The sequence below is a fragment of the Streptopelia decaocto genome (genome assembly GCF_964273445.1).
Source record: "Streptopelia decaocto genome assembly, chromosome: 1".
Lineage (NCBI taxonomy): Eukaryota > Metazoa > Chordata > Aves > Columbiformes > Columbidae > Streptopelia > Streptopelia decaocto.
Genome location: NC_138663.1, coordinates 128,049,931 through 128,077,067, shown reverse-complemented (window position 1 = coordinate 128,077,067; position 27,137 = coordinate 128,049,931). Strand labels below are relative to the sequence as shown.

Sequence of the window (27,137 nt, the reverse complement as noted above, 5' to 3'; positions counted from 1 at the left end):
CCCAGGCACACAACCTGCACTTGGTACCTGCAGGGCAAATGAGCACAGTGTCAAAGACAGAATACCCTCTGCTTGGGTTATTCTTTTTAAATAAAGCTGCTGATGGAGGTGAGTGGTTTGCAATGGCACTAACGAGCTCACACCCACATACCCCTGGAGAGCTTACTGGCACTGGCTGTGCAGGAGGGCTCAGCTCCCTGCCAGTGTCACTTATAAACACATAATTCTCCTTAGAAACATACAGGAAAAAAAATGTAATGAATGAGTGAAAGCAAGAGAGCCACGATGAGCACATACTTGAACTTGTTGCCTGTGGTATTCTGTTTCCAGTCTGGATTGCAGAAAAAAAAGTAGTGCCTGGACCTTGCTTAGCAGTTTGCATTTCTAAATAGGAGCTGCTAGGGAAACACACTTGTGTTTGGTTTAAACAATGCCCATGAAAGGATTTTTTGTTTTTTTAAATGCCCAGGCAGGTAGGAGACCATTAATCTTGTCAGTCCCACCCCACCACAACCAGCCTTTTTGCTGGTGAGTGCAGCTGAGCTGGTCCCCCCTGCTTGCTGTGGTAGCAAAGCGAGTCAGATACCACATCACCCCTCACACATCCTTCCCACCTCTAGCCCCATGGTCTATACTGCTTCTGCCTTGGAAACTATCACTCTAGGGCAAGGGCCGCCTTTTCCTGCCCTGTTCAACAGGACTGTAATCCCCTATTGTCTGCAGGAAGAAAAGAGGGAGGAGGCAGAGGATTGGAGGAGAAGAGCAAAAAAATCAGCAGTAGGCAGGTACGAAGCAGCAGTTTCTTAGTGGTTAAAGAAGGTTTAGAATCCTAGAAGTGGTTCTGCTTTGTCTTAGTTGCCAAAGACCAAGGGTAAAGGGCATGCAAAACAAGCAGGGGCTGCAAGAACCAGCTAGGATGCAAAATGGCATCAAGTGAGACCAAAGCACATACCAGAGCTGCATCTTTTATTTCCAGTTTTTAAATATTTTATCACAGGAAAAAAACAATGTCAGATTTGAAACTCAGAGTTAACAGAAAGTAATGAAGCGCTGTTGCACTTTTTAATACTAGAGTTAGGTTATGGTTGGACTCAATCCTGAGAGTCTCTTCCAACCAGAACAATTTTACGATTCTGTGCTTGAGACAGGACATCCCGGGAGAACTCCAAGTCATTTGTTCAGAGGCATTCATTGAAAGTTTGTTAACCTGCCTCAATAGCCTTGGCCTGGCAGTACAGGACAGCACGCTGCTGCTGTATCTCCTGCTCCCAGGGAGCAGGGCAGGCCAGGAAACCCTGAGCCATTGTTTGCCAGAGGCTGCAAAATATCATTTTCCATGTAAACCACTTCCCACCACTCCTGCACAGCAACTAACCCATCACCCACCTTCCCTTCTCACGGGATAGAGGAGCCCTGCAGCAAAAGGTCCTCAGTGCACCCATCTCCAGGTGAGAGAGTCAATGGTGCGATCCTGTGTCCCACTGCATGTTGGGTGAGCTGCCTTGGTGGTGACTGAGCACTGGCCTTGCTCCTGTGCCATGAAAACATTCCAGGAAGGCGACACAACACAAGGGTTATATTCCCAGCTATCCCACCCTCACGTCATCCATCTTCTGGAACAGTGAGGGTATGCCAAGCTGCAGGGTGTGCTGGCTTGCTTGGGAGGTCGTGCTGCTCTCCCTTTGCCTTACAGTTTTCGTATCTTCCTATAGAACCACAAGAGCACAACACAGCTCTTGCATTTCTATAGCCCTGTGTGCAGCTGCTTTCCAGGGGATTAATTCCTCTTGGGCCCAGCTCTGCATTGCCCTGTAGCCCCTTCAAACTGCTTTAAAACCTACGAATGGACCCTGCACCTTCCCACCACACATTGCCGTCACACAGGACGTTCCCTGGGCAAGGGCACATAGGGGGGACAGGGCATGATGGAGGAACTGCTGTGCTGCAGGGTCCGCACTGTTGCACTGTTTTTCCCCATGGACTATAACAGGTAAATATGTATTTTCTCAGTTGTTCTAATTTACATCAGAGGCTGGACTTGGAAAAAAGGTGGCGATGAGGGCGGGTGAAGGTGGCCAAGAGCCCCGGCAGCAAAATCAACACCATCCCCTGACCCACCAAGCACACGTCTCTCTCCCTCTCATACATTTACCTCAGCTGAGCGAAATGTTCTCTTTAAAAATAGGACTGTTTTGGAGCTTTTGCTGTGATAAGTTACAACTCTTTCTAAGTTCACTCATGGAAAAAAATACATCTTAAAAAATATAGCTGAAAGGTTTGGCAGTGATCCATCAAAGCCAGAAAATAAAATAAAATAAAGAAGAAAAAAACCCCGCCACTGTAAAAACACACATTCTTCTTGCAGATCCCTTCATCAAGGCCCTAGGCACACTTTGCAAACTTAAATTAAAACCTATAAACCTGAGTGAACAGAAAAGCTGCTACTTACACAGGCCTCTGCTTAACTGAACAAAAATGGGCCAGGAGAAGAAAGTGCCCCATTAATGAAGAAACCTCCCTCTCCCTGCTTACCTTCTTTCCCCAGTCCACCAGAAACAAAAATTGTGTGTTGCAGTAGAATCTGCAGCTTTTTACGTGAAGATCAGAAGACAGCAAAGGTGCCTCCACGGACCTGCAGTGGAGTTCTGGGGTGGCTGAGTGAGGGCTTGGGGGATGCACTAATCCCAGCCAGGTCACTCATGGGGCTTGCACAGAGACTGACCCCCACACACAACTGCTGCAGCAGGGCAAGGGGCTGTCCCATGCTGCCACCTCCCCAGCACTCTGGTAATGAGTAGCAACCTAAATAAATCAGATTTTTGAGCAGAAGGCTGGTTTTGATGAGATTCACCCTAAGACAAATAAAGAATAGGCTGTCAAGACATCTGTTAGTGGTTTGCTGCAGTCACACCTGAGGAGGTGTGAGACATCAAGTGAAAAGAAAAGGGAAAAAATATTTTTAAAAAGAAGGGGAAACTGAACACTCGCATCTTCTTAACTGCAGCCCTCAGGGAGGTACAGGGATAAAGCACAAGCACATAGAAGAATGCAAGAAAAAAGAAAACCCCTTTTTTTTTTCTGTTTGTTTTAAGCAATAATAGAACATGTCAGACCTATCTAATATCTCCTGCAAGAAGGCTTGAAAGCCTTGTGGGCAGTGGTAAGCAGTAGGTATCACATATTCTTGACTTTATGAAGCTTGCAGAATACGCTCCCAAGGTACACTCGTAGGCAAGCTAAGGAAACAATCCAAATGAAAACAGAGAGGGACAGCACAAAATTGGTAGACAATCTATATGCACAGGTTAATTGGTCATAGTTTATGGTCAAAACTGGTTTCTTCTTTTCTTTCCTTTCCTATGCCCTAGCACACCTACATCACCTTTCTGTATCCTCTAATTAGAAGCCGGGCACCAGGCAGCTGGCATACAGCTGGCTCAGGGCTGGCTGTCAGGCAACCCACACTGCAGCCTTCCCTTGGTGGGACAACTCGCCTGCCTCCTCTCCTTCATGCAGCTACCACTTTTCATGAAACCTGTAGGAGTTTGCTGCCCTGGGAGCATCTGCTTCTCTGTCAAAACAGACTGAAACTGGTCCATGAGTTAAAGCATTATCAAGACAGGAGCAAGACAAACAGACAGCAGGATCTTTCGCAAACTGGTACAGAAAACTGTTCAACAGACCCGTGCAAATGGTGCTTCAATTAGATAGGAAAAGTCAACAGCCTGAACACACAGCAGAGAAGCAACTTGCTAGACAGCAAATCTGCAGGAGAGGAGCCTGCTGATTGCGAGCCAAGGGCAAACAGTGCCGTGCTGTCACACGCACACAGAAAATCAAACATCCTACTGGGATGTGTAAACGGGACATAACCCATAAGGCTGTGGGGGAAATCTCTGCAGAGAGCCCCACGTGTGGCTCTGAGCACTCGCGCTGTGGGAGAGACAGCTGGGGTCAGGGCAGCAAAGGGAAAAGCTGCACAAGGTCCAGAAAACATAACCCGCAGGGAAAAGCTGAGCAAACTGGAGCCAGCCAGTACAGAGGTGGCTGAATGGGAAAAAAAAGAGCAGCAGTCTTAAAAATTTTGCAATAAGTGCTTTTTTAATAAAAAAGGGACTGAAGCACCACCCAGTTCCTTAGGATACAGGGCTAGGAGCTCTTCTAATTGTAAGTGGAGGACTCAAACAGATGATCTAAAGCAGCTGTGGTGCCCCCAGCCCTCCCTCTGGTCAAAGGAGGTGTTCATAAACACCTGCCTTGGTTTCCATATGGGTGCTTTTGTCTGAGGACAGTGCTTTGAGTGTCCTTCTGACACCTGACCTTACAGTTCACTGGGACCACATCCCACTTTGTACAAATAGCAGTTCAGTATCACTTGAGTTATAGGGACTGGGTTGAAATCTGCTTTCCTCTAATGCATCAGCCAGTCAGCCTTGAGCTAGCAGAGCTCCTCAGCCTTGAAAAGGTGAGCCTGAGCTGGATCCCAGAGCATAGAGAAGCTGCCCTGCAAGCACAAATATGGCTTTTATCTTACATGGTGCAACCTGGAAGCATCTAATACCAGGTTCCAGCCATGAAACTTCTTGATCCACAGGCAGCCCAAGCGTTAGGGGTTGGATGCTGTCTTCTCCTACAACAGTTGCAGCAAAGGTAGGAGCTATGAAGTCTTTGTACACTCATCTCCAAGACGGCTTGGTGTCCACTTCTTCCTTCTGGGATCCAAGACTCCATGCGAGTGTCTTATTGAGTCAACAGGATTTTTTGTTGTGGATAGCTGTGATACTGCTATGGACTTTCTTCAGCACCAGCCAGCCCTGCACAGTCCTCATGTTTCTGCAACAGGTTTTGTGATTAAGACCCATTTTCTTTTGGAGAAAGTGCTCTTTGGGTATAGGCACTCTCAGAACCAAGGGATAGTGGTGTCTGAGAGCTTCCCCAGCAAAGGGTAGGCAAGGGCAAAAGCAGTGCCTTAAATGGGAAACCAATATGCCATTTCCAGATCTGCCACTGATTTTTAGCCTGCACACCACATACATTTTGTCAAGTTACCTAAAACAAGTAGCAATTTTATACTTTTGTGTCACAGAGCAAAGAGCTGGTTTTCCCCTTATGCCTGTAGAGGACTGTCCTGGTCTCCGCAGTGGGAGACACATACTGCAAGGACCTCAAATATGCCACAATGAACAGAGTATGAAATGGGTGGGTACCTAAACTAAAAGACAGCCATACCTGTTAGGAAAACCCTGTTTGCTTAGTAATTCAAAGCCACTTCGTTCCACTGAAAGTATACATGTAATTCCAAAGATTCATTGCAAGAGCTACTACAAAACAATAAAAAGCCCCTCTGCAAGCGCTCCGTCCTCTGCAGCTGTCCAGTTCCACTCCTTCAGATTACATCTGCCATTACAGGACAGCTAAATTGTCTTTCCAGCCCCTTGCAGTTCCATCATCTGGGTGTCTGTGATGTTGCCCTTCTTGCTTTTTCTGAATTTGAAGTACCAGCAGAAGACAGCAAGGGCCAAGAGAAGGATCAGAACCAGTGGTAAGTACAGGATGAAGTTCAGCAGTGGTGGGGATGAGCAGATCCTAGACAAAACAGTTGACTCTGGATGAAAAAAGAAAGAAAAAAAAGTGAGGCTCCAAGCTACTTTGAGTTTCTCCTACTGTTTCTGTACATTATCTTCTTATCACTTTTCCCTCAGTCTTCAACAGCTACCAATTTTTAACAATTCATACAGGCTATCTGAGGAGAAGAGGGAGAGAAACCAGACAATTTACTTCAATTTCTTGTTTTGGGAGGTCAGATAAGGCCCTAGCTCGTTCAGCTGAAACATCTCACCAGAACCAGCATGGCTTTCCAGCTAACCCATTCCAGACTGGGCTCAGTAAGAAAAAGCCATAGACTCTTCAACCCGCTGGGTCCCTGCCTGACACCAGTGACAGCAGGGTGAGGTAGATGTCTGTCAGGGGCTGCACCATTGAACAAGGAGGGACAAGAGAAAAGCAAAGGACATCAGATCAAGTAGGTCCCTCTCTTCCCCAGACACATGCCCCTCCTTGCTTCTGCTGCTCTGCTATCCTGTTTCAGCCACGCTGAGCTGCAGGCAGATGTGAGCCTCATCCCCAGCAGCTCCTGCAAATCAGTGCCCAAGCTGAAGTGGAGGCTGCCTGTACTGCTGGTGACCCCCCTTGGGTACTTCAAAAAATCATGTTGGATCAGTCCCATGCTAGCTGAAAAGCTCTCGTTTGCAGCCTCTCCATTTTTGTCCTGGGCTCCTTACAGCCACCTGTTAATTGGACATAAACATCTTTTCACTTGACAGGTAGCTTCAGCACCACAGGCTGACCTCAAATGCACCTGTCCTACCATGAAGGGCCATGCCAACACCTTTGGGTCTGTTATATCCACCTCAAAGTGTCCTTCCTCAATTCTTCTCTTTACCCAAGACACATATGCAGACGGTTTACACTCGCTCTGCAGAACCATGCTGAGTGTGTGGGTCTGCTGGTATGAAGCTGTCCATGGAGGACTCACACAGCCTGGTGGGCTAGGTGTGACCCTGGGCATGAACCAGCCTGGGGGCTACTCCTCACTGTGTAACCAGCTTTTACCTCTCTACCTCTGAAGCTCTGTGCACCATCCATACAGATGGAAGCAACATTTGCTTTCCCATAGGAAAACAGGTAGAAGTCTCCACTACATGAATGCCTCTGTGGTACCAGGGAGGTATCCTAAAGGGCAGCATCAGGGATTAGAGATAGAGTTACTCCTGGTTAGGGGTATACTTGCACGTGGCTGTGTCACTACCCCTCAGAAAACTCCAAAACATTTAAACTCATGAGCCAGAGGGACATTTCAAGACACCTGCATCACTGAGGAAACACACACACAAAAGAAGACTGGGAAAAAAAGATAAAAAGATTAAACACCCAGCTAATCTTTCGGATTTTGTGAAAGCCACTTGGCAAAAACACTTATATAAAAATTGGAGGAGAATTTTCCAGCAGTTACTGAGCAATTTTAGCAATGGTTACCCTACCAGCAATGGGTAACAAGAGACAGAGGGAGCTGATGAAGGAGAAATCTGAGTGCTAGGGGGAGCCATGATGGACAACAGCAGGAACATAACAGCAGAGGGATGAAGCCCTGTCAGTCCCTCCCTCTGCAATTAAATCCAGATTAGCTCTGCTGTAGGCACAGAGATGTGAGTAGGCTCCGTGCCTGCCCGTGCCAGCAGCAGCCACATGGAAGGGCTCTGGGTTCTCCAGGGTCCCCTGAGCTCTTCCACCTCAGACAGCACTGGTAATTGCTGCAGGAGCTATAGCCACATGTGGGCACCCAGGCTGGCTTTGGGCATGGCACCTCTAGGGCTGAAGGCACAAGCAAAACTACAGGATCCTCTCAGCTGGTGCAACATGATTGATTTCACTGTTCTTATTTTTTACTCTGCATGGGTCACCTGAGCCTCTGATTTCCCCAAAGAGGCAACAAGAGAGCACTTTTTTCCCCGCCTGTTACCTCCCTAAAAACATTGTGTGTGCTTGACTGAAACCTTAGCTTTTATTTATGTGAAATTCTGCATGCAGAATCCAGCTTAGATAGACCTGCACCCAGCATGCACTCCAACTCACCCCAAGAGGACAGAGGCTGTTTTTAGAGATCTCACTGGAGATGGACTTACCACAAAAATCACATAAATAACTTTTCCTCAAAAAAGTTAGCATTCTGGCCCCAATGGCACAGCTGAGAGCAGGGGTTTGTGCCCATGGTACCGCAGAGAGCCTAGAAGCTGCAAAGCACTGCAGACACAAGTACACTCAATAGTACTCTTTGGACCACATACCTCACAGTTGAAGTGCTTGGTATCTCGTCTGACCACCACCTCCAACAATTACAATGCCAAGCATTGTTTCAGTCCTGGCAGATCAACAGGGATCTCATTGCCTTCCCCACCAGGTCCATAGCATAGAATCATAGAATAATAGTTTGGGTTCAAAGGCACCTTCAAAGGTCATCTAATGCAACCCCCCTGCAGTGATCAGGGACATCTGCAACTAGATCAGGTTGCTCAGAGCCTCATCCAGCCCAGCCTGGAATGTCTCCTGGGATGAGGCATCAACCACCTCTCTGGGCAACCTGTGCCAGTGTTTTACCTCCCTCATTGTAAAAAATTTCTTCCTCACATCTAGCCTGATTCTCCTCTCCTTTAGTTTAAAACCATTATCCCTTGTCCTGTGGTAACAGGCCCTGCTAAAAAGTCTGCCCCAGCTTTCTTATAGGCCCCTTTTAAGTCCCTTTAAGGGTTCCCCTCCCTCCCCAGATTCCAAACACAACTCTGGCAATCTCCTCAGCACTGATGCCATCTGCAATCCCTTAGCAAAGGTTCCCAGTCCCACTGCACCCTTGCCATTGCAACCAGCATAACCAGCAGAGAGCTGCCATTATTTCCCCCACAACACCCCAGCACTGCTAAGGGGGCACCAGTGCAGGGCGAGCAGCCCCTCACACCCAGCAGCATTACCTGGCGGGATGGTGGTGAGCTGGGTGTAGCCTGAGCGTGCCCCGGCGTGCAGAGCCCAGTCCTGTCCCTCACTCTGCTGCTGCCACTCCTGCACCTGGCAGTGATACACGCCAGCATCGCCCTCCTCCACACTGCGCAGCGTCAGGCTGAAGTCTCTGGCGGTGGGGCGGCGGAGGTGCAGCCTCCTCACTAGGACCTCCTGGAGGTATTTGATGGAGCCGTCACGGTGGAGGGTGAGCAGAGGCCTGATGTGGCCACTCTTGTCCTGCCGAAACCAGGTGGCCGAGAGGCGGGCGGCAGGCAGGCGGGCGCCCTGCAGCAGGCAGCGCAGCGTCACCTCCTCGCCCTCCCTCGCCAAGATGCTGCTGTTGGTTTTCTCCAGCTGCAGTTCATGCTCTGGGATGGGATGCAAGCAGTAAGAGATGTTGCGGTGTTGCAAGGCCATAGAAATGTTCCTGCCTGTGCCCACAGGCTGATAGAAATCTTGTGGAGCAAAGCGTGGGGGACAGGGATGGCCTTTCGGAAGAGTCTCTGCAGGACACCCACAGACCCTTGCTCCTGTGACTCATTCTCCCTGGGGTGTTTTTTTTTCCCTTATCATCTCTGACTACTGTTCACAACCCTCCACTGTAATATTTTCCACCCCCCTCCAAATAAGCGATAAGGCATCCTTTGGATCAGAAGCTATTTAAGAAGCTGGAATTCTCTGCAACCCGTAAGCCAAGCGAGGCCAAGAAATGGAAGAACTGAGCAAGGGAGACCCACTGTGCACCCCAGCCACGTAGTGCCCAAAGTGGCAGCAGCTGAGCCCTCAGCCTTGTTGTCAGCAGCAATGTGCTGCACAGTAAGGAGAACTGAGTGCCCTGCTCCAGGATGCTCAGGAGTACCAGGAAAGGGCTTCTTTATTCACAGCACTGTACAACTAACCAAGTGCACCATGCGTTGGAGGGAAAAGAAAATGCCATGATTCACTTTGTTAGAAAGCATTAGACATCATCTGCCCGTGGCAAAAATACCAGCTTGGTTGGCTTGGAGAATGTGATAAATCCTCCTAAATCCCTGTTTCCTTTTGAGGGGCACTGACACCTCCTGCATCCCTAAATCTCACATCCAAGGCAGGAGCTGCTGCTTCTCCTAAGCCCTGACAGCTTAGGAGAGGCCTGTCAGGGGCCCCATTGTAACTGATCCAACCTTCTCTAGCAGAACATATACAGGAGATAACCACCTGCTCACCTGGGAGCTTGAACTCCAGCGTGGTCCTTCCCGATGCTCCCTCTCCAAGTTTGTACCAGCTGTCCACCAGCCAGAGCCATTCCTCTACCTCACAGTAGTACCTGCCCTGGTCCCCGGGGTTTGCAGAGAGTATTCGCAGCCAGAAAACATTGCTGGACACCCTCTGGCTCAGGAACCGGGACTTTTGTGCAGGAGAGCTGAACTCAGCTCCGTATTCCAGTATGCTGCTGTAGCTGGCCCTTACGATTTGCAGAGGGGTTGCATCTGCTGGAGAAGGAGGCAGGACGTACCAGGTAATGGTGAACTGAGAATTATTTGGGGCAAACACAATCTCGCACTCAATGGCTGTGTCAGCACCGCCGGCAATCTCCACAGAGCTCTCTTTCGTAGCTACCTGAAGCTTGCTTTCTAAAACAGAGACAAAAAAAAAGAAACACACTGGCTGCAGCTGCCAACACAGAGCTGTTGGCAAGGAGAGGAATAAGGATGGACTGAGAGACCTGCCGAAAGAGAAGGGAGGATGAGGGTGTTCAGAGAGGTGGGGAAAGGAGGGAAAGAGCAAATTCATACACCCTTATCTGAACTGTGGTGTGGAATTACTGGGTACTACTGGGCACGGGAGTAGTGGAAGAGGCGTCTGGGGGACCACAGGGCGGGAATAGGGGGACGTAGGTAGGTGCTGTGCTGGAGCTTGGAGGCAAAGCCTCTGTCTGAAGCAAATGTGTCCGTCTGCCACTGCTTCTTTCGGCAGGCTCACACATAAGTGACAAAACCAGCCCACGGCTTTGGAGGCTGTTAACAAGTGTCTTATCTCAGAGAGACTGCAGAGCCTGCTGAGTTTCACTGGCATTCACCATCTCAGGTGAACCACATCTCAGAAACCACATAATACAGTCCTGGAACAGGACCCAGGAATATTACTCAGCCAACCTGCTGAAGTCCAGGAGGTTTTTTCAGGTACCCAGAAGTGAACTCTGCCAAAGGGAAAAAAAAAAAAAATACTCCCAGGTATTTCAGGTATTTCAGTTGGAGACTTTGCTCCTGTTTCAAAGGCCACAGGAGAGGAGAAGGCAGGACTAGGGGAGGTGGTGGATATTGGGGACAGCCTTCCCATGTCAGACACACAGATGTCCCTTCCCCAGCTGCAGCTGCAGTCACACACTGCTCTGCCATATCTCCCAGTGAAAGATAACTGCAGAAAAGCTGCACCAAAATGTGTGCCTCCCTCCAAGGGAGCTCCTCCTGTGGTCAGGGGCAGGCAGGTAAAACCCAGGACCTTTCCCCAAAAACAGAGAGGCTGCCAGCACAGGAGACAGCAAACTGCCCAGGGGTACCTCTCACTTGAATAAAGCCTGACCTGACACCTGACACTTCCCCAGAGCAGAAAATGCTCTGGAGAAGAAACGCTACTAGAGCTCAGAAAGGAGCCACAGGAACCACTGCTGTGAACACTCCATTTTGATGAGAAAAGTTGCTGTTACACTCTCAGAAAAGATCACCTCAAGAGGAAGCAAAGCACTTGCTGCAAAGCCCCTTTCTTTCGGCTCCAAGTCTCCGCTTGTTCCTGCTAAAGATCAATTACTGAAAAGGGCAAAGTGGCTGCCTGCCTTTTCCTTAAGCACAGAAAGACATGGTGCTGTTTTCACTTTGAATTCCAATTTAATTAACCAAGCCGAGCCTCTTGCTGCTGGTCTTGCCGTGAACCCTGCCTGCTGATGCCATGCTTTCTGCCCAGCCTGGGAACAGCGGAGCAGGCAGGAGGGCAAAGCCACTGCAAAAACCCATACCGGAGCACCCCTGCTAGGGCTGGGCAGCATCTGCCTGCCCAGGGCACTAATTACGGAACCCCACCAAAGGTCAGATGCTCAGCTACCTGAAAAGTTGGAAACTGAAAGGATCTGTCCTCCTTCCCCTCCTGTTACGACCTCTCATGCTTATCCCTCCTGTCTGAAGTTATAAGCCAGATTCACGGGGGCATTTAAACACCTAAAGTGCCAACAGACACCGAGTGGTAAATAAAGTGCAGAAGCAGAAGTCTAGAACTAGAGTATCTCTGCAGGTTCCCACCATGAGATTTTCTACATGAAGGAACAGGCTGGTGATTTTCATGATTTGCAGCTTCATTTTCAACAGCTTTGCCTCATCCCCTTGCTGCTAGAGCCGGCTTCCTTCCCAGACTTACTCTCTACCTTCCTAAATATCCTACACCAGCTCATGCTGCCTTTCTTAGGGAGACCATACTAGAGCCAGCAGCCACCTCCCACCATGCTTCTTCCCCCACTCCTAGTTCTCACCATCTTTACAGCGTTGCAGTATCCAGTAATGGCTGCAATGCATTTGAGGCCAAATAACTTGCTCCTCCGCTGCTACCTTCTCCTCTTAGATGATCTACAATTACATGTGTTCATCTTAATGCCATTTACACTACTAATGTACACTCACAGCCACTGTCTGTTGTCACCCCCATCCTCAGTACCACCCTGCAGAACCCATGCCCCGGCTGTCTGTCACTCGGGTAGTAAGACAGAGCACCCCAGCACCCAGTTCCGCAGGGGCGAGGAAAGGGCAGCAGTAGAGCAGGAGGGAGAGCACCATGGAAACGAGCCCAAACAGGGAAGGAAATGTTATCAGCTTATGCTACAGCAAACCCAGCAGTTAAAAAACATGAAAAATGCATAATTTCAGTTCACTGACTTGTGATGGCAAAAACCTAAGGATTAGGGGAAGGAGTACTTTATGTATGAAAAAAGAGCAAGAACTCTCCACTGCTGGCAAAACAGACACGAGGAAAAATAAAACCATATTCTCACACCTGCCCCACATGCTCGGAGTTTTTGGTCAGGACAACCCCTCCAGTTCCCCCGGCAGCCCCAGCCGAGAGCAGGGCAAGCTGACACTGTGCCGCTGCCAGGGCTGGCGGGGAGCAGGCGCAGGGCGGGCTGGCCGGGGCTGCGGTGCCTTTGCAACATCTCTCTTCCATAAGAGGACGAGGCTCCCTGCACAGCGCTGGCAGGCACGGCAGTGTCACAGACCCTGCCTGCAGAGGTAGCCATAAAAGGGAACCCCAGGCAGGGACTCCATGTGAGCAGTCCAGCCATGCCCGGGAGGAGATACCTTTACCCAGAGCCCCTTGAACCTTGGTGGATCTGTGCTGGCTCCCAGCTCAGCAGAGAGCCCAGGAACTTTTCTCACCTCAAATACACCAGGGGAAGCTCAGGGGGAGACACATATCCCAGCACCAACTACGGGGACCAGTCTCTGTCCAACGCCTTCCAGTCCCACACAAGCTCACACCATGGGAGGCACCTTGCACCACCAGCATTCAACTGGGTTCCTTCTGGGTGACTATTTCTTCCCAGAAACAAGTCTTAAAATCCTAGTGGTAAGGCTGATCCCTATATGCTTGGCATAATTTGCAAACAAATAGATATTGCTACTCCTCAGCAGCAAATTTGCCTCCAACAGTGTTGTCAGGAGCCGTGAGTGCTGAGGAAGAAGCAGGACAGGCAGGACCATGTCATGTGGCCCCACAAAGTCCTTTCGGTTCTTAAAAGGGACCTATAAGAAAGATGGGGGCAGACATTTTTAGCAGGGCTTGTTATGACAGGAAAAGGGCCAATGGTTTTAAACTAAAGGAGGAGAGATTCGGGCTAGACATGAGGAAGAAATTTTTTACAATGAAGGTGATGAAACACTGGCACAGGTTGCCCAGAGAGTGGTAGATGCCCCGTCCTTGGAGACATTCAAGGTCAGGCTGGACGGGGCTCTGAGCAACCTGATCTAGTTGCAGATGTCCCTGCTCATGGCAGTGGGGTTGGACTAATGAGCTTTGAAGGTCCCTTTCAACACAAACTGTTCTATGATTCTATAATGTGACCCTGCTGGGGACACCGCAGCTGTCAGTGGTCCTGGTTGCCCCTGTCACATTTGATGGATTTAAAGTTGCAGAAGGAGAAACTTCTGCTGAAGCACCTGTGGCGCTGCTTACCTGGCAGCACCACCTTTATGCCCACAGCATTGGATTTGGTGGTGGCTGCTGGTTGCCCCAATGGCTGGGTGTTCCTCCTCCAGACCTCCACCTCGCACTGGTACGTCCCCTCATCATCAGCTGCAGCGTTGAGGATGCGCAGCCTGAAGGAAGAGGCAGCCTTTGTCAGCTGGGCTTTCTCCTGGAAGTGTGACGGTGCTGCTCTCCAGGCCACCGTGCCACTGGGAAGGACCTGGACTAGCTCCTGGTAGTGACCGGTGGGTGGGCTGGGCTGGAAGAGCCACCTCACAGACACCGGGACCTCCTCAAAGGTGTAGTTGGCACCTGCTTGGCAGACAAGTTCAACACTCTGCCCATATCTGACACTGGCAATTCGGCTTTTCAGCGTGGCATGCAGACTGAGACCTGCATGGAAGGAGAGAGCCCTTGGCACCGGGACAGAAACCCTGCCCGTTGTCACCTTGCCACCACCCTCCCCATGCAGCACTGTCCCTGCTGCCCCACCACCGCAGCCCCACACCAGCCACAGTCCTGCTGCTCCTCTGCCAGTGCTGCTCTCCTCCAAATTGCACCATGTTATCTTCCAACCCCAAATGGTCTCTGGGCCTCTCCTACTTCACTCCCCACCCTCCCTCCCACCAAGGAAACCCTGAGTACCCCCTTCTCTTCCAGGCTCCCCAGTCCCACCCTGTAGCAGGGCACCAGGGATGCTCTGCTGATGCTGCTGTCCTGTTTGCTGCTTCTTTCCACCCTCCACAAATGCCTGACAACTCCTGTGGCCCCACTGGTGCTCTCCGGCACTCAGCCCAGCAATAAGAAAGTAAAAACACTCTAAATCACAGCTAGAAGCTGTCTCGCCATAAAAGCACCCATTCCAGCTATCAAAAGCAGCAACGGCGTGGGCATTGCACACTGGGGAGATGAGCAGCTCTGTACTCAGACAGGAGGGCAGGAGAAGCGATCAGATGCCAGCACCAGGGGTGTATCTCTGACAACAGCCATCATACAACTCAGCAAGTGCCTTCATTGAGCTTAATTACTGTAAGTAATTATGCTGCTAGAACAGATATTTTGTATTTCAAGTTAAGGAGACAGCCAGAAAGACCTGCTGAGCCAGCCATTGCCTTTCAGGTCTCCAGGCATTTTAGCTGTTGCGTCCCACTTTTCTCTCCCAAAACATCTCATGGAATACTCAAACACCCTGCTAGAAATGAGGAAACTGAAGCACTCCAGGGCCAAGAGATCAGCTCCAGGTTCCCCTGCAGCAGCAGCAGCTTTGCTCAGGGCACAGCAGACCTCTGTCCCACCCACATACATCCACCCGATTCTCCAGCCTTGCCTCCAGCATGTCCAGCTTGAAAGCCCAGAAATAGGAGTGGCTCAACTCACCCATAGAGATGACTGTCACTGTTGTCTCCCCCTCCTTTGTCCAGCTCCGGCCTCGGGACCACTCCGTCGCTTTGCATCCGTACCGCCCACCGTCCCCCTCGTCCAACGTGTTGGGGATCACCAGGGTGAACGTGCCGGAGCTCGCTTTCTCCACTCGGAGGCTCCCCCGAGTCCTGCTGTCCTGGTAGGCACTGCCCAGGCTCAGGGTGCCGTCCTGCTCCATGGTGGCCACCAGCACCCGGGGACCTGGGTGCTGCGGTGGCAGGTGCCACCACCGCACAGACACAGGGCTGGTCGCTCCTTGCACCTCACAAAGGAGGATCAGGGCATCTCCTGCCATGACCTGCGGCGTGCTGGTGGACACAGACAGGTGCATGCGTCTCTCTGCAAACAACAGTTACTGCATGGGAGGGGACCTTGTCGTGCTCCTCAGAGAACGCCAGAGATAATGTGGCATTAAATTGAGACACTAGATAAATCTCGATATCGGAAAAGGAAAGGAAGTATCTGAAATTTTCAACTAGCCTTTTCTTACAACTTTGGAGAGGGACTTATGCATCTGTTTTTTTACTGTCTTTCCTGGGACATGGATACATAAAGAAATACTTAAGAAATGGAGTCCCAACAGGCAGTTCCTGCTACATCAGAATAGTCATCGTCTAGCTGTGACAAGAAAACAAAGAGTCTCTGACACTTCTGTCTTAGAGTGGCCTCTCACAAATCATCCCTCTAAAATAGGGAGACAACCTTGATGGAAATGACAGTGATTCCCTGCAGTCCAGAAGCACCTGTTCTGCTGGGTCATCCTGTGGTCCTCAGGAGTAGCAAGAAGAATTGCTCACAACTTTCTGTACCAAAGACACAGGAGGACCCAACCTCCCCAGAACTCTACCTACTTGCCCCAAAACATATGGCGAAGAGACTGAGCTAAAGTTTTATGCTTTGTTGACAGCTGCTGCATCTCTCATGTTAAAGTTTGCCAGAGTAAGCATTGTTCCCGTTATTATCTACCAAAATCTATGGCATGTTTGCACTCTTGCTGCAAACAGCAGGCGTCTTGCCCCTGCCAAGATGATCCCAGTCAGGGATCGCTACAGGCTCTACCCAGAAGAGCAGCCATTAGGATTTACTAACCTATGGGCTTCACGTTGACTTGGATGCCTGAAGAAAGATTGGTTTGGATGCTGTGAAAGTCTCCAGTACTCTTCACCTCCGAAACAGAGCAGCGGTATGTACCATTGTCCTTCAGCCCCACCTCATAGACAGTGAGGACATAAATTGTGTTGCTTTGCTTGAATGCTTGGAGCTGACCCAGCTTGGCTCTCTCTTCATATTCTTTCTCCCAAATCAGTACCCCATAGGGGTCAACCCCGGCCACTTCCACACCATTGAGGAGCCAAAGCACTTGGAAGTGCCTGCTGCTGCTCTTCTGGGCTCCCACCATGCAATGTAGCTGCAAGGTATCACCTTCAGAAAGGGAGCTTTTGGCAGCAGTGATGTCCACGGAGAGGTCTTTGCCTGTGGGCAATGAAAAGCAAAGAAGGTCGTGGGTGCCCCATGCTTCCCTCTCGTCTGGCAGCACTGATGGCTGTGCAGAGGGAAACAGGAGAGAATTGTCTATTGAAACATTTTCTTCCATTCAAAGTGGTGGTTTTAACTCTGCTGTCTGTGATGGGAGAAGGTGTGTGGAGGGTTGGCATTCACATTGCTTGCCTAAATCTGATGCTGCTGTCCTGCATGCTGCATTTCTCGCTAGCTGAGGCAGGATGTGGGCAAGAGATATGCTTCAAGTTGGAGAGGTTTTGGGCTAGTTCCTACAGAAAACAGAGATCTAAAGACTTGTCACAGCACAGGGAGGTCAGAAGGAAGCAAGAGGGGGTGGAGGTCATCTCCTAGTCCCTGTCCTGTCTCCTATACTGACTATCAGCAGGTGCTGAGCAAAGATGGCAGTGATGGGGGGAGCACAAAGTCATCTTACCCCTGGTAGACTCTCTTGGGCTGTCAGCCACACCTGAGGTAAGGACCCTGCCTCTGGGTCCTATGATATGATTCATCATCTTTGTGGTGCATTCAATGCTTCTGCCACTAATGCCCCCTGGTTCCTGGCTGCAGGCAGAGATCCACAGGGTGCCCCGAAACCCTACACCATGACCCCACACAGCAGTGTTATGGCCAAAAAACAGGAGGTAGGGCTGAGCCCCGAGTCCCTGGGCAGGCAGTCTGGCTCACAACACTCCATCTCCTTGGATCACTGTGGTGTCCAGAGTCTCTAACAACAACGGCAAGGCTACGTACTGTAGTTTGGAGGTAAAACAGAGCAGCTCCCAGACTGCCACTGGAAGGGCTCAAATAATTTATTGAAAGCAGAGTGCCCTGTGAATTTAAACACCGGTTCATAAACAGTTTGTGAACATGAATCCCAGCTACTGCAGATATATTTGGCATTCACAAATATTTGCTGGAGAGTTTATAGAAACCACTGTAGCAATTGGCCACAGTCAGAGTGGTCGCTGGCTCCTGGTGTGACGGGGTGCTCAGTCCTGGCTCTCCCATGGGGTGCTGAAGGGACACCCCAGCCCCACAGATGTGATGGAGGGCTTGTATGCCCATGGCTTCCTCCTGGCAACACCCGCAGCTCTAATACAACCACCATATTTTCTTCTTAGCACCGTCACATCCCTTCTACCCTTAAGAGCTACCACAGGGCAAATATTAAACTCTGACAAGGTTTCTCTGTCTCTAAAGAATCCTGTGGCACTGGTACCCAAAGTTACACGCTACCAGTCATGATGAACCCTCTTAAACAAGCAGATGAAGGAAGGTGCACCGACTGCCTTTGCTCACCAGGCAGCAGCAATGGAAAGCCATTGGTGCAAACAGTACGTGACAAGTGGAACAAAGCTTTGCCTGTCAGCCAGGCTTCAGGAACCAGGCTCTGACAGTAGGAGACCACACTTCCTTCCCTCCCCCGACACCTTGCTCCCCCGAACCACACGTGGGGTGCTTGGTCCTTAACCATCCGTTTCTTTGGTTTCCTGCTCTGACTCACCCCCGTCCTGTGAGACAGCAGTTCCTTCCACCAACCCAGCTCTGCAGCCTCCTCCATCCACCCCAAGGCACGGGGACAGGGTACGCCACCTCCCCAGGCAGGTTTAGAGTGAGAGGCTTGCTCCCGCCTTACTGCATACTGCTGCGTATGTTAAAGGGCACCAACTAGGCCCAGTCTTCTCTCGGCTGCTTTGAGGTAAAACTGGTGGAAAGAGATTTTTTCCCTTCCTCTAGACACAGCTAACCACATGCAGCTGGGGGAAGAGTAGGGCGAGGGACCACAACCAGCAAAGGGCTTGTGGCAGGAGGGATGGCAGGCAGGGTGCTCAGAGGAGCAGCAGCAAACACACAGCGCTGTAACCATCCCAGGGGAGTGCGAGGAGAGAGGTTTTCCCACTGGCCCTGGGTGAGGAGATGCAGAGCTTGCAGACAGCAGGAGTCATGGGAAGCTGAGTAGGGGAAACAAGAGGTACCTGGCAGAGATAGGGTGGAGTGGGGGAGGATGGGCAGCACTGGCAAGGGACTAGTTTTCAAACTTTCCTATTTTAACCTGTCTCATACATGATAACAGGTCTAAGTCTCCTCTTTCTAAATACCCAATATTACGTTTTCCTAGAGCACAAGCCAGCAGCTTGGTGCACCCACTTCAAAGCCCAGTCTGACCCACAGCCCCATTACTGCAATAGAAGAACAACTAGGAGGAGACACAGGGATGTTCTAATAAACAGCAACACCAGTTGCTCTGGAAATCAGCAGACTGGCAACAGCACAAACAGACAAGCCACCTCCAGCAGACACTAGAGCCATGCAGCACACACAGCACATCCCCGTGTCCCTTGGTGCCTGTGGCTGAGGCACCAGGATGAGCAGCTGACTGTTGTGTACTTCAGTTTTTGAAGCCACAAGAGCCCTGAGGCACTCTAACAACGTGGTTTTCCACACACACTGGAGCTTAACACTGCTAAGGACTCAGGCTGCTATGGGCACACGCTGCTCTCCCTTCTAACACGTCACATGGGCCCGAAAGTTGGCATAATTGCTGTCGGCATCGGAGCGTCAGCTGCATGAAAATTCAAAGTGAGAAGCACCAACAGCTCCTGAACTAGAGGCTGTCATGGCCCCAAGCACAGCCCACCCCACCCAGTGCCCAGTGGAGACACGAGTGTGGCCCTGGGCTGCAGAAGAGGGAGGCAAAGGCCACTGAAGGCTGCTGTTATGGAGCCTTGAATGCACAAAGGAGTTGGAGCCAACATGGGAGTTCACAAGGGCCTTACCCTGGCTCGTGACCACCAGCGATGTTGTCTTTGTTTGCTTGCGGGAGATATCCTTCCACATCTCATCGGGATCCTCAATCCACTCGGCTGCCTCGCAGTAGAGCTGCCCCTGGTCAGACAGCTTCACCCCCCCGATGGTGAGCTTGTACGTGGTATTCCCAACCTTGCTGAGACGCACATCCCCCGCCAGAAACCTCTGTGTGTAAGAGGGCCCTGGCCTCAAGATGAAGTCCTTAGAGAGGGTGAGGACCTCCTCAGCTTGACTTGCTTCTGCTCCCTGAAGATGGTACCAGCCAACAGAGAGATGAGTATGCTGGGTGGTGGACTTTGACACCTCACAGGTGAGCTCCACTGCTTCCCCTTCATCACGGGTGAGGACCTGGGGGGCCATGGAAGCTGAGAGGGTGTCTGTGATCACTGAGCATGGGGGAGAAACACAGAGAGCAGCACATCACAGGAAAAACAATTTCTTGGTCTCAGTGGGTACCCTGCTTGTCACCACAAAACCGAAGCCAGGCCTTGAGAGACCTGACAGTGTAGGAGAAATATCTTTTGTAGCTGATTGACAAGGCTTCAGACTACACAAAGGTGTGAAGTGGTTAAAACCTCAGCAGAGAAGAAGGCACAGCAAATCTCTCTGCAGTACCCTCTTCAGACTATGGGCAGGATTAATTTGGCTGTCCCGAGGAGATTAATGAGCAGCTTGGCACACTACCACGATAAAGGAGGAAACAGGGTTGAATACCAGATGGAAGCACTATACCACTGTGTAGACTTTGTGGGCTCCTTGCCTCTCCACTCCATTGCATTCTGTCTCCCAGAGCTCTCCAGGAACTGCTCCCTCCTTTCTGTGGGTATCCCACTTGGATTAAGTCCCATGCCCTGACCTGGGAGGACACCAACAACTAATGCACAGAGACTGAAAACTGCTGTCCTCCCGAGCATTTGTCTGTGAAATGCTGTGACTGTGACAGGAACTGAAGTTAAAGTCAGGCCATGGGACAGCAGAGACTTCCTCTCCCTTCCCTTACCCTGACTGGGAGACAACAGCCAAAGCAAGCTGTTGAGGGACATCTGGGCATCCCAACTTTGGCCACCCAGGGGTAGGACAGCAGTCTGACAGTGGGGAGAGGAAAAGGAAAATTGGTGCCCACCAGTCCTGCTAATGTCCCTTTTCCCCAGCTGCCCCTCTGTCAAGGGAGCAGAAGATGAGCAGTTCTCCCCAACACCAAGAGGGGGACACTGGAAGCTTGCCTGCCTCCCTGCCTGGCAGGGAGTGAGGCACTCTTCGAGGACTCACCTGAGAGGTTTGTCTTGGCGCTGTAACTCCCAAAGTACCTCTCGTCGGTGTTGGGCGTGTGGCACTCGTACTCCCCGGCGTCCCGGTCCTGCAGCTCCGTGATGTGCAGCAGGACGGCGTCCCCCTGCACCCGCTCCACGTAGATCCCCCGGCTGCGCACACGTTGGGTATAGATGGCGTAGGGGAAGGATGGGTCGACGGTGCTGACGATCTGCACCTCCCGCTCAGGGGCCGAGGGCGAGTAGATGGACCACTGGAAGTTCTGCTCCGCCGGGCCCTGGTAGCCGCTCACCTTGCACCACAGTGTGATGTGGGACCCCTTCACACGGTAGAGAGGTCCCTTCTGAACAGTCACCACCCGTTGGCCAGTGCTCAAACCTGCCAGCAAACAGTCAGCACAGGCAGTGTTTGCAGTGGTACATGCTACCCGGAGGCTGAACACCCAAACCAGCAATGGGTCTGAATGTGCACAGGACCACAATGTAGTACTGAAAAGATTTTCTGTGCAGTCTAATTCTTTGAAGCGCCAAGTCCAAGGCACTTCACAGCCCTTGCGATTTTAAGAACAAGCCAGCCCTGTAACAGTAGACCTCCAAACTTTCTTGTCTCCTAGCACACTGGGTCACACAACAGATACCAGAGCCTCATGGCCAGAGGGCTGTCAAGCCTGTTCATGGCTAGAGAGCATCTCTCAGCCAGCTGTTCAGAGGGAGCAGAAACCAGGCTGAGATCACTGAAGGAAGCTTGTGGTGTGTTAAAATTAAGAGGACCAACCACTCAAGCTCTGTACAAGCTGGGGGAGAAAGGGAACATGTCCAAGAGCTGACCACTGCCAGATGAGAAGTAATGCAGAAGCCAAGGGACATGGGACAGCAGAGGGAAACAGCAGGATGGGTGCTGGAGAGGTGTTCCATGGACAGAAACTGGGGAGGATGTGGGAGAGGTTGCCAGCAAGAGCTCCTCCAAAGGCATGGGGCACTGGGAGGCCTCCATTTCTGCCTGCAGAAGGTTTGGGGAGGTGATGGCCACCCATGCACCTTCCCCTCCCCCAGAGATCCCACTGGTGACACTCAGTCTGTCCTGGTGCCCAGTACATACATGAAGCAAAATGCCCACGGGACATGGGTGTCAAGTGAAAAAACGACCATGGAGACCAGGCCAGGGCAGAGAGCACAGCCTAAGAGACCCTCAGAAAATCCCTCCCAAGGGAAGCGGAGGGTGAGGTAACCCCCTCTGCACCTCCAACAGCCACACAACAGTGTCATGCATATCAGCACTGCTGGCCACAGCAGGGCTGTCCCAGCCCCGCAGACCCAGCAAGGTACCCTGCTGAGCCATCCACCCACAAACATCCCATCTGCCCCAAGGGGTTGCTTCACTTCCCCCTCATCTGCCCCAGGAAAGCCCCTGACATGGTACAGGGCACTCACCCGGGAGGAGAAGGAGGAGGAGGAAGGCAGCTGCCAGGCACCACACCAGCCCCATGGGAAAGGTCTCCACGTGGGTCCTCTCCCCAAGGGGTGGTGGAAGGCTCTTGTGGGTGATGGTGACAGCCACCCTGCTATTTTGAAAGTGGCTGGGAGGAAGCTGCCTAGCAGTAGTGGTTTCCTCTGCTTAGAAATGGTGGGGAGGGGTTGGGGAACGGGATGCAACAGCAAAGTAACACCCCTCTGGGAGGTGACAGCCAGCACCCCAGCCCCACGTCGCCTGGGCAAGGGTGATGCCCAAGGTCCCTCCTGCTGCTGTGTGCTTGCCAGGTGCCTGGCACTACCAGCTGCAGCTTTGCTGTCCCACAGCAGCTCACAGGGTAACCCTCTGCCTGGAGACTCCTCCTTTGTTGTGTGGAGTAGCTTGCTTGCTGCTAACAGAGGGGGCAAGGGACCAGACCTTGAGGAGTGATGGGAGCAGATTTCTAGGGCTGAAGCTCCCCTCAACTATTTATTTTCTGTAGCTGCAGACAGCAGCATGATGCCTCAGGTAGAGGCTGGGTTGGCACAGGGCTCCCCAAGCATCGCTGACCAAGCTCTGCCCTGGGGTGCAGTAGGGCACCCCAAGTGAGGCATCTCTCCCACAGCACTCCCACCAGCCACACAGCCAGGAGACCCTCCATCATAACAGCCATCTCAGGTGGCTCATCGGCTCTTGGAGGATCACCACACAGCCAGAAATGGGCCAGGAACACTCTCCTGCGAGCACATCCCACGGGCAGGCACCTGGCTGCGGGGCATCCCGGACCAGCACGGCTCATGGGGCAGTGAGACTGTGGGCAGCTGCACCGGGAGGGCCCAGGCCAGGAGGCTGCTGCCCACAGCCCCAGAGCCGAGCGTGGTGGTGGCATCTCAGCGTCAGCACTGCGTGGCCTGGGGCACACTGCTGCTCCTCCAGCAGGTGCCAGGGACAGGTGGGAGGCTGACGGGGGACACATGTTGGGGAGGGGAAACCTAGCCTCGGGGGCATGCAGCCAAACACTACCGAGGGGCTCAAACCAGAGACAATCTCTGAAAGGATTTTTTTAGGGTTTTTTGGGGGAAGAGAGTGTTTGCTCTTCTGTTCTGATTGTTTGTTTGGTTTTTTTTTGTTGTTCTTGTTCATTTTGTTTGTTTTGGTTTATTTTTTTTCTTTCCCCAGGAAGGATGGTGGCACAAAGCACTTACCCCTGAGCCATGCTGCTCCCGCTGTGCTGCCAGGGCATTGACTGAACAGCTAAAGTAGCTCAGGGATTCACAAGCAAAAAGCAACCGTAAAACAAGTCCTTTTGCTTGATCCCACGGGACTCCTAGAGGGAATGAGATTCATGTAATGAATGAAAACAAACATGAGGTCCCTCCTTCCCCCATTTAATAAACTGATTCATATGATAGCCTGCAGGGCCAGGAGATGGAGGCAGAGGTTCCTTGCTGCAAGGCTCATGCCTCCATTAACTGGCTCCCTGTTATCCTACATGCACAACTTCTGTGGCATCACACAGCTCCAGAAAGCCAAATGCAGCATGGGGGACAGGGTGTTACAGCAGGCAGAGAGGTCACTGCAGGATCTCACCTGTCCCCTTCCACCCACCCTTGTTGCAATGGAACAGAGCAGAGGAGCAGCACCCATTTTGCAGGTAGGAGGAGGGTACAAGGCAGGGCTGAAACCCTCACACTGCCTCCACAGAGGAGGTGAGCGGGTAAGACAGAGGCTGGCAAGTGGTGGGATAGCCCAGCACACCTGTTGGGAGGAAGGACCCATGTCCAATGGCAGAAGGATACAATCACGCACATAGCCATAACTGCATGGTAGGCTTCTGTTCCCTGCTACAGGATGGAACCCTCCCATCTCAAAGAAAAAGGATGAAGCAGTTTGCTTTCCAAGAGCAACCTGCTGCCAGCAGTGCCCATGGGATGATACTGCTGAAAGTGAGCCAACCCACTTACCAGTTTGGAGGAGGGAAAAGCATCTCAGTTACAGCGACAGAGTAAATGGAAAGGAAACTTGGAGTTCAACCTCAGTGAGTTTCCAACAGTTAGTGTGCAGATAAACACACACACCGGGACAATTTAACTCTAAGCTTGCAACTCTAATGGTGCACAAGTTGCTTTTTACATTTGCAATAGAGAAACTGGGGGAGAATAGGATTGCCTGGCCCAGCCCTACCACCAGCAATGATGATGCTCTGTGGACAAAACCAACAGCTCCCGCTTCCTGGGACTGTGCAGTCAAAAACTTACCCTCTTCCTCCCTGGGAAATTAGTGCAATCAGACATATGGCAGGGCTATTAACCACGCAAAGCAGGGTAAAGGAAGAAGATCAGAGAATCCTTTACAAAGATAATGCTGTTAGAAACCACATCAGGGAAGCCAAGTCCATGGGAAGAAAGATCCTTTCACCCTGTTTTCCTGGGAATGGTACCAGATTGGAAGTGAGAGGGAAATATCTTTCTTGAATAGCACAGGGGGTCCCTGCCTGTACCTACAAGGAGCAGAGGATTTGCCTCCTACAAGCCAGGCAGTGCATGTGCCTATGCACCTCACCTGGTGAGCTAAAGTGCTGCACCAGGGCTGTGGGGATTGAACACTATTGACCCTTAGCCCTTGGCAGGTCTTGAGCAGTAGGGCCACCTCTCAGCACATCCCAGCAGGGTACCACCGTCCCACTCCAGAGCACAAGGCTGGAGGTCAGGTTGCCATCAGGACTGGCTTTGGCTTTCACACAGTTGATGACCATCTTTAGTTGCGTACCTCCATACCCATTCTCCTTCCTCTTGCCTCCCTGGATCCCTTTGCAGGCACACTTTTTCGATGCTGCTCAGCCACTTTGGTCCAAAGCTTTCCAGAAAAACGCCATCAAAAATGCAGCATGGAAAGTTCTACCAAGCTCGGTACAGCTAGGATGAGGTTAGACTCTACCTAAAAGAGCACAGCAGCAACACCCATGGTGACTTGGAGACCTCCCAGACAGAAGAGTGCTGACCAGACACTTGCCTTAGACACTGCAAGGAGCCTGGGGAGGGATAGGGATAAGGAAGAATTACTCCCACAGCAGGGTAGAAATGCTATGGAGGAAGCTGTTGAGGATGAAGGAGAAGACCCCATGGTCAGTGTTGTTTTTTAGGGGGAACACATTGCTGAGACCCAAAAGCAATTATGCAAGTATAGAAGAAAGGCTGCAGACCAGATTCCCTGTCTGGCTATATGGCCCCCATGAGCTCCTTCACCCCATTTGGATGCCTGGGGTTAGGGCAGCTGTGGTTTTGTCTGCCTGCAGCCATCACATTCATTTCTGGCTTTCATGCATCACAGCAGAGGGCACAGCCTACCCCACCTTCTGAAAAGTTACCAATGAACCTCGCCTTCCAAAGCAAACCAGACGTCAAACCATGACTTAGACAAATCCAGCTTTGCACAGATGGGTTTTCAACCACCGCTAAGGTTGCTTGCTCTGGCAGAAAAAAAATTCCTTAGTAAAGGGAGGGTTCCCCCATGAGCTTTTGGCATTGCTATGCAAGATCCCAGGTGAAAGCAAACTGCTCTGGGAGGAGCACAAGCTCATGGGACTCTTGCTCAGCCCCTCGACTCTACCATCCCATCACTCCACATCCACACCAGCCCTCAGCAGTGACCTGCTCTCTGCATCTCTGCTCATACAGACAAGCACCCTGGGGCTCCCCCAGCCCTGAAGCACAGGTGGCAAAGGAGCTAGAGACTAATGTGAGGCAGCAAGGTCCCAGCAGAGATGCTGCAGGGAGCAAAGACAACACAGGGACTCCCTCATCCTTCGGCTTGCACAACCTGCCCTGGAGCAGCGTGAATGGAAGCCCTGCTCCCCAAAGGTTTTTTGAAGGCGAAAGGCACACAGTTCCTGCTTGGCTGTAAACACCAGTCAAGGTGCTGCAAAAGGCAGCCACAAAAAGCTCCTATATTTCAGCCTGCTCTTGCGACCAAACAGGGAGGCAGAATACAGCCCAGGGGCACAATCTATAGGCAAGCTCTCAAAAAATGTCTCCTCTGCCTTTGCTTCATAGATCTCAGGAGGCACATCCCTTTGCCCAGAAATGTCATTGTCACATACCCACAGTAACCAGGGAGAGGCAGAAGGACAGGGAGGGATGGAGGCTGCAGCCCCAAAAGTGAGGAGCTGGCGCCAGGCAGGGTACAGGGATGCAGGGAATAGCGCAGCATTAGCCGGGATAATCTGGCAGTCTTGGGGGACGCGCCAGAAGCCTACAGATAATCAGGGGAGCTGGCGCAACAGACTTTGAAGTCTGCCGTCAGGTTTTCTCAGCCCGGCTCAGACATCAAAGGCAGCTGGTTACTTCCCCCAATTACAGAGCAGGAGTGGGCCGGCTGCCTGGCTTCCCCAAGGTCGGCCGGCTCAGGCGCGATCCCTCGGGCACACACTCGTGGGCAGAAACCTCCTGACAGAGCACAAATGCCCAAATCCTCCAGCTCCTGCTGGAGCCAGGCTCGCTTTGCTGGGAGTTTGCCTCACAGCCACGTGGGCTTTCACCTTGTGCTGCTGGAGCAGAGCGAGATCTCAGTGGATAAACATCTCCCCACCTACACGCTGCTGAACCAAACCACCCGCCAGTTCCAGCGAAACCAGACAGCCACAAAAACAGGGAGAAGCCTAGCAAAGGTGAAGAAAATAGTGACCTTTTCTCATGGTGGTGAGAAGGACTGCTTCTGTAACTCAGATCCCATGTGTCCTGGGCCCTTGTGGGACATGGTTCCAATGTACAGCAAGGACAGAGTCTTCATGAGAAAAACCTGTGGCAAGGACAGAATCTTCATGCGCAAAACCCACAGCAACAGAGAAAGGCTGTTGTGATTGTTTTGCACCGAAAGGAACTGTCATCATTGACACAGGAACTGAAATATATAATTAACAATAATAACTTTTTAAA

At 51.4% G+C, this 27,137-nt stretch overlaps 1 protein-coding gene across 1 annotated transcript; it reads right to left on the bottom strand.

The window, feature by feature from the left end:
- Positions 1–4,088: 4,088 nt before the first annotated feature.
- On the bottom strand, positions 4,089–22,321 carry CD101 (CD101 molecule). The gene is made up of 9 exons (XM_082052265.1): positions 22,185–22,321; positions 20,755–21,132; positions 19,455–19,871; positions 16,267–16,650; positions 15,133–15,516; positions 13,744–14,148; positions 9,756–10,163; positions 8,523–8,918; positions 4,089–5,605 (listed from the first exon to the last, which is right to left on the bottom strand). Exons 1-9 carry the CDS (start codon positions 22,237–22,239, stop codon positions 5,415–5,417), a joined length of 3,018 nt encoding a protein of 1,005 aa, XP_081908391.1. The 5' UTR covers positions 22,240–22,321; the 3' UTR covers positions 4,089–5,414.
- Positions 22,322–27,137: the final 4,816 nt, after the last annotated feature.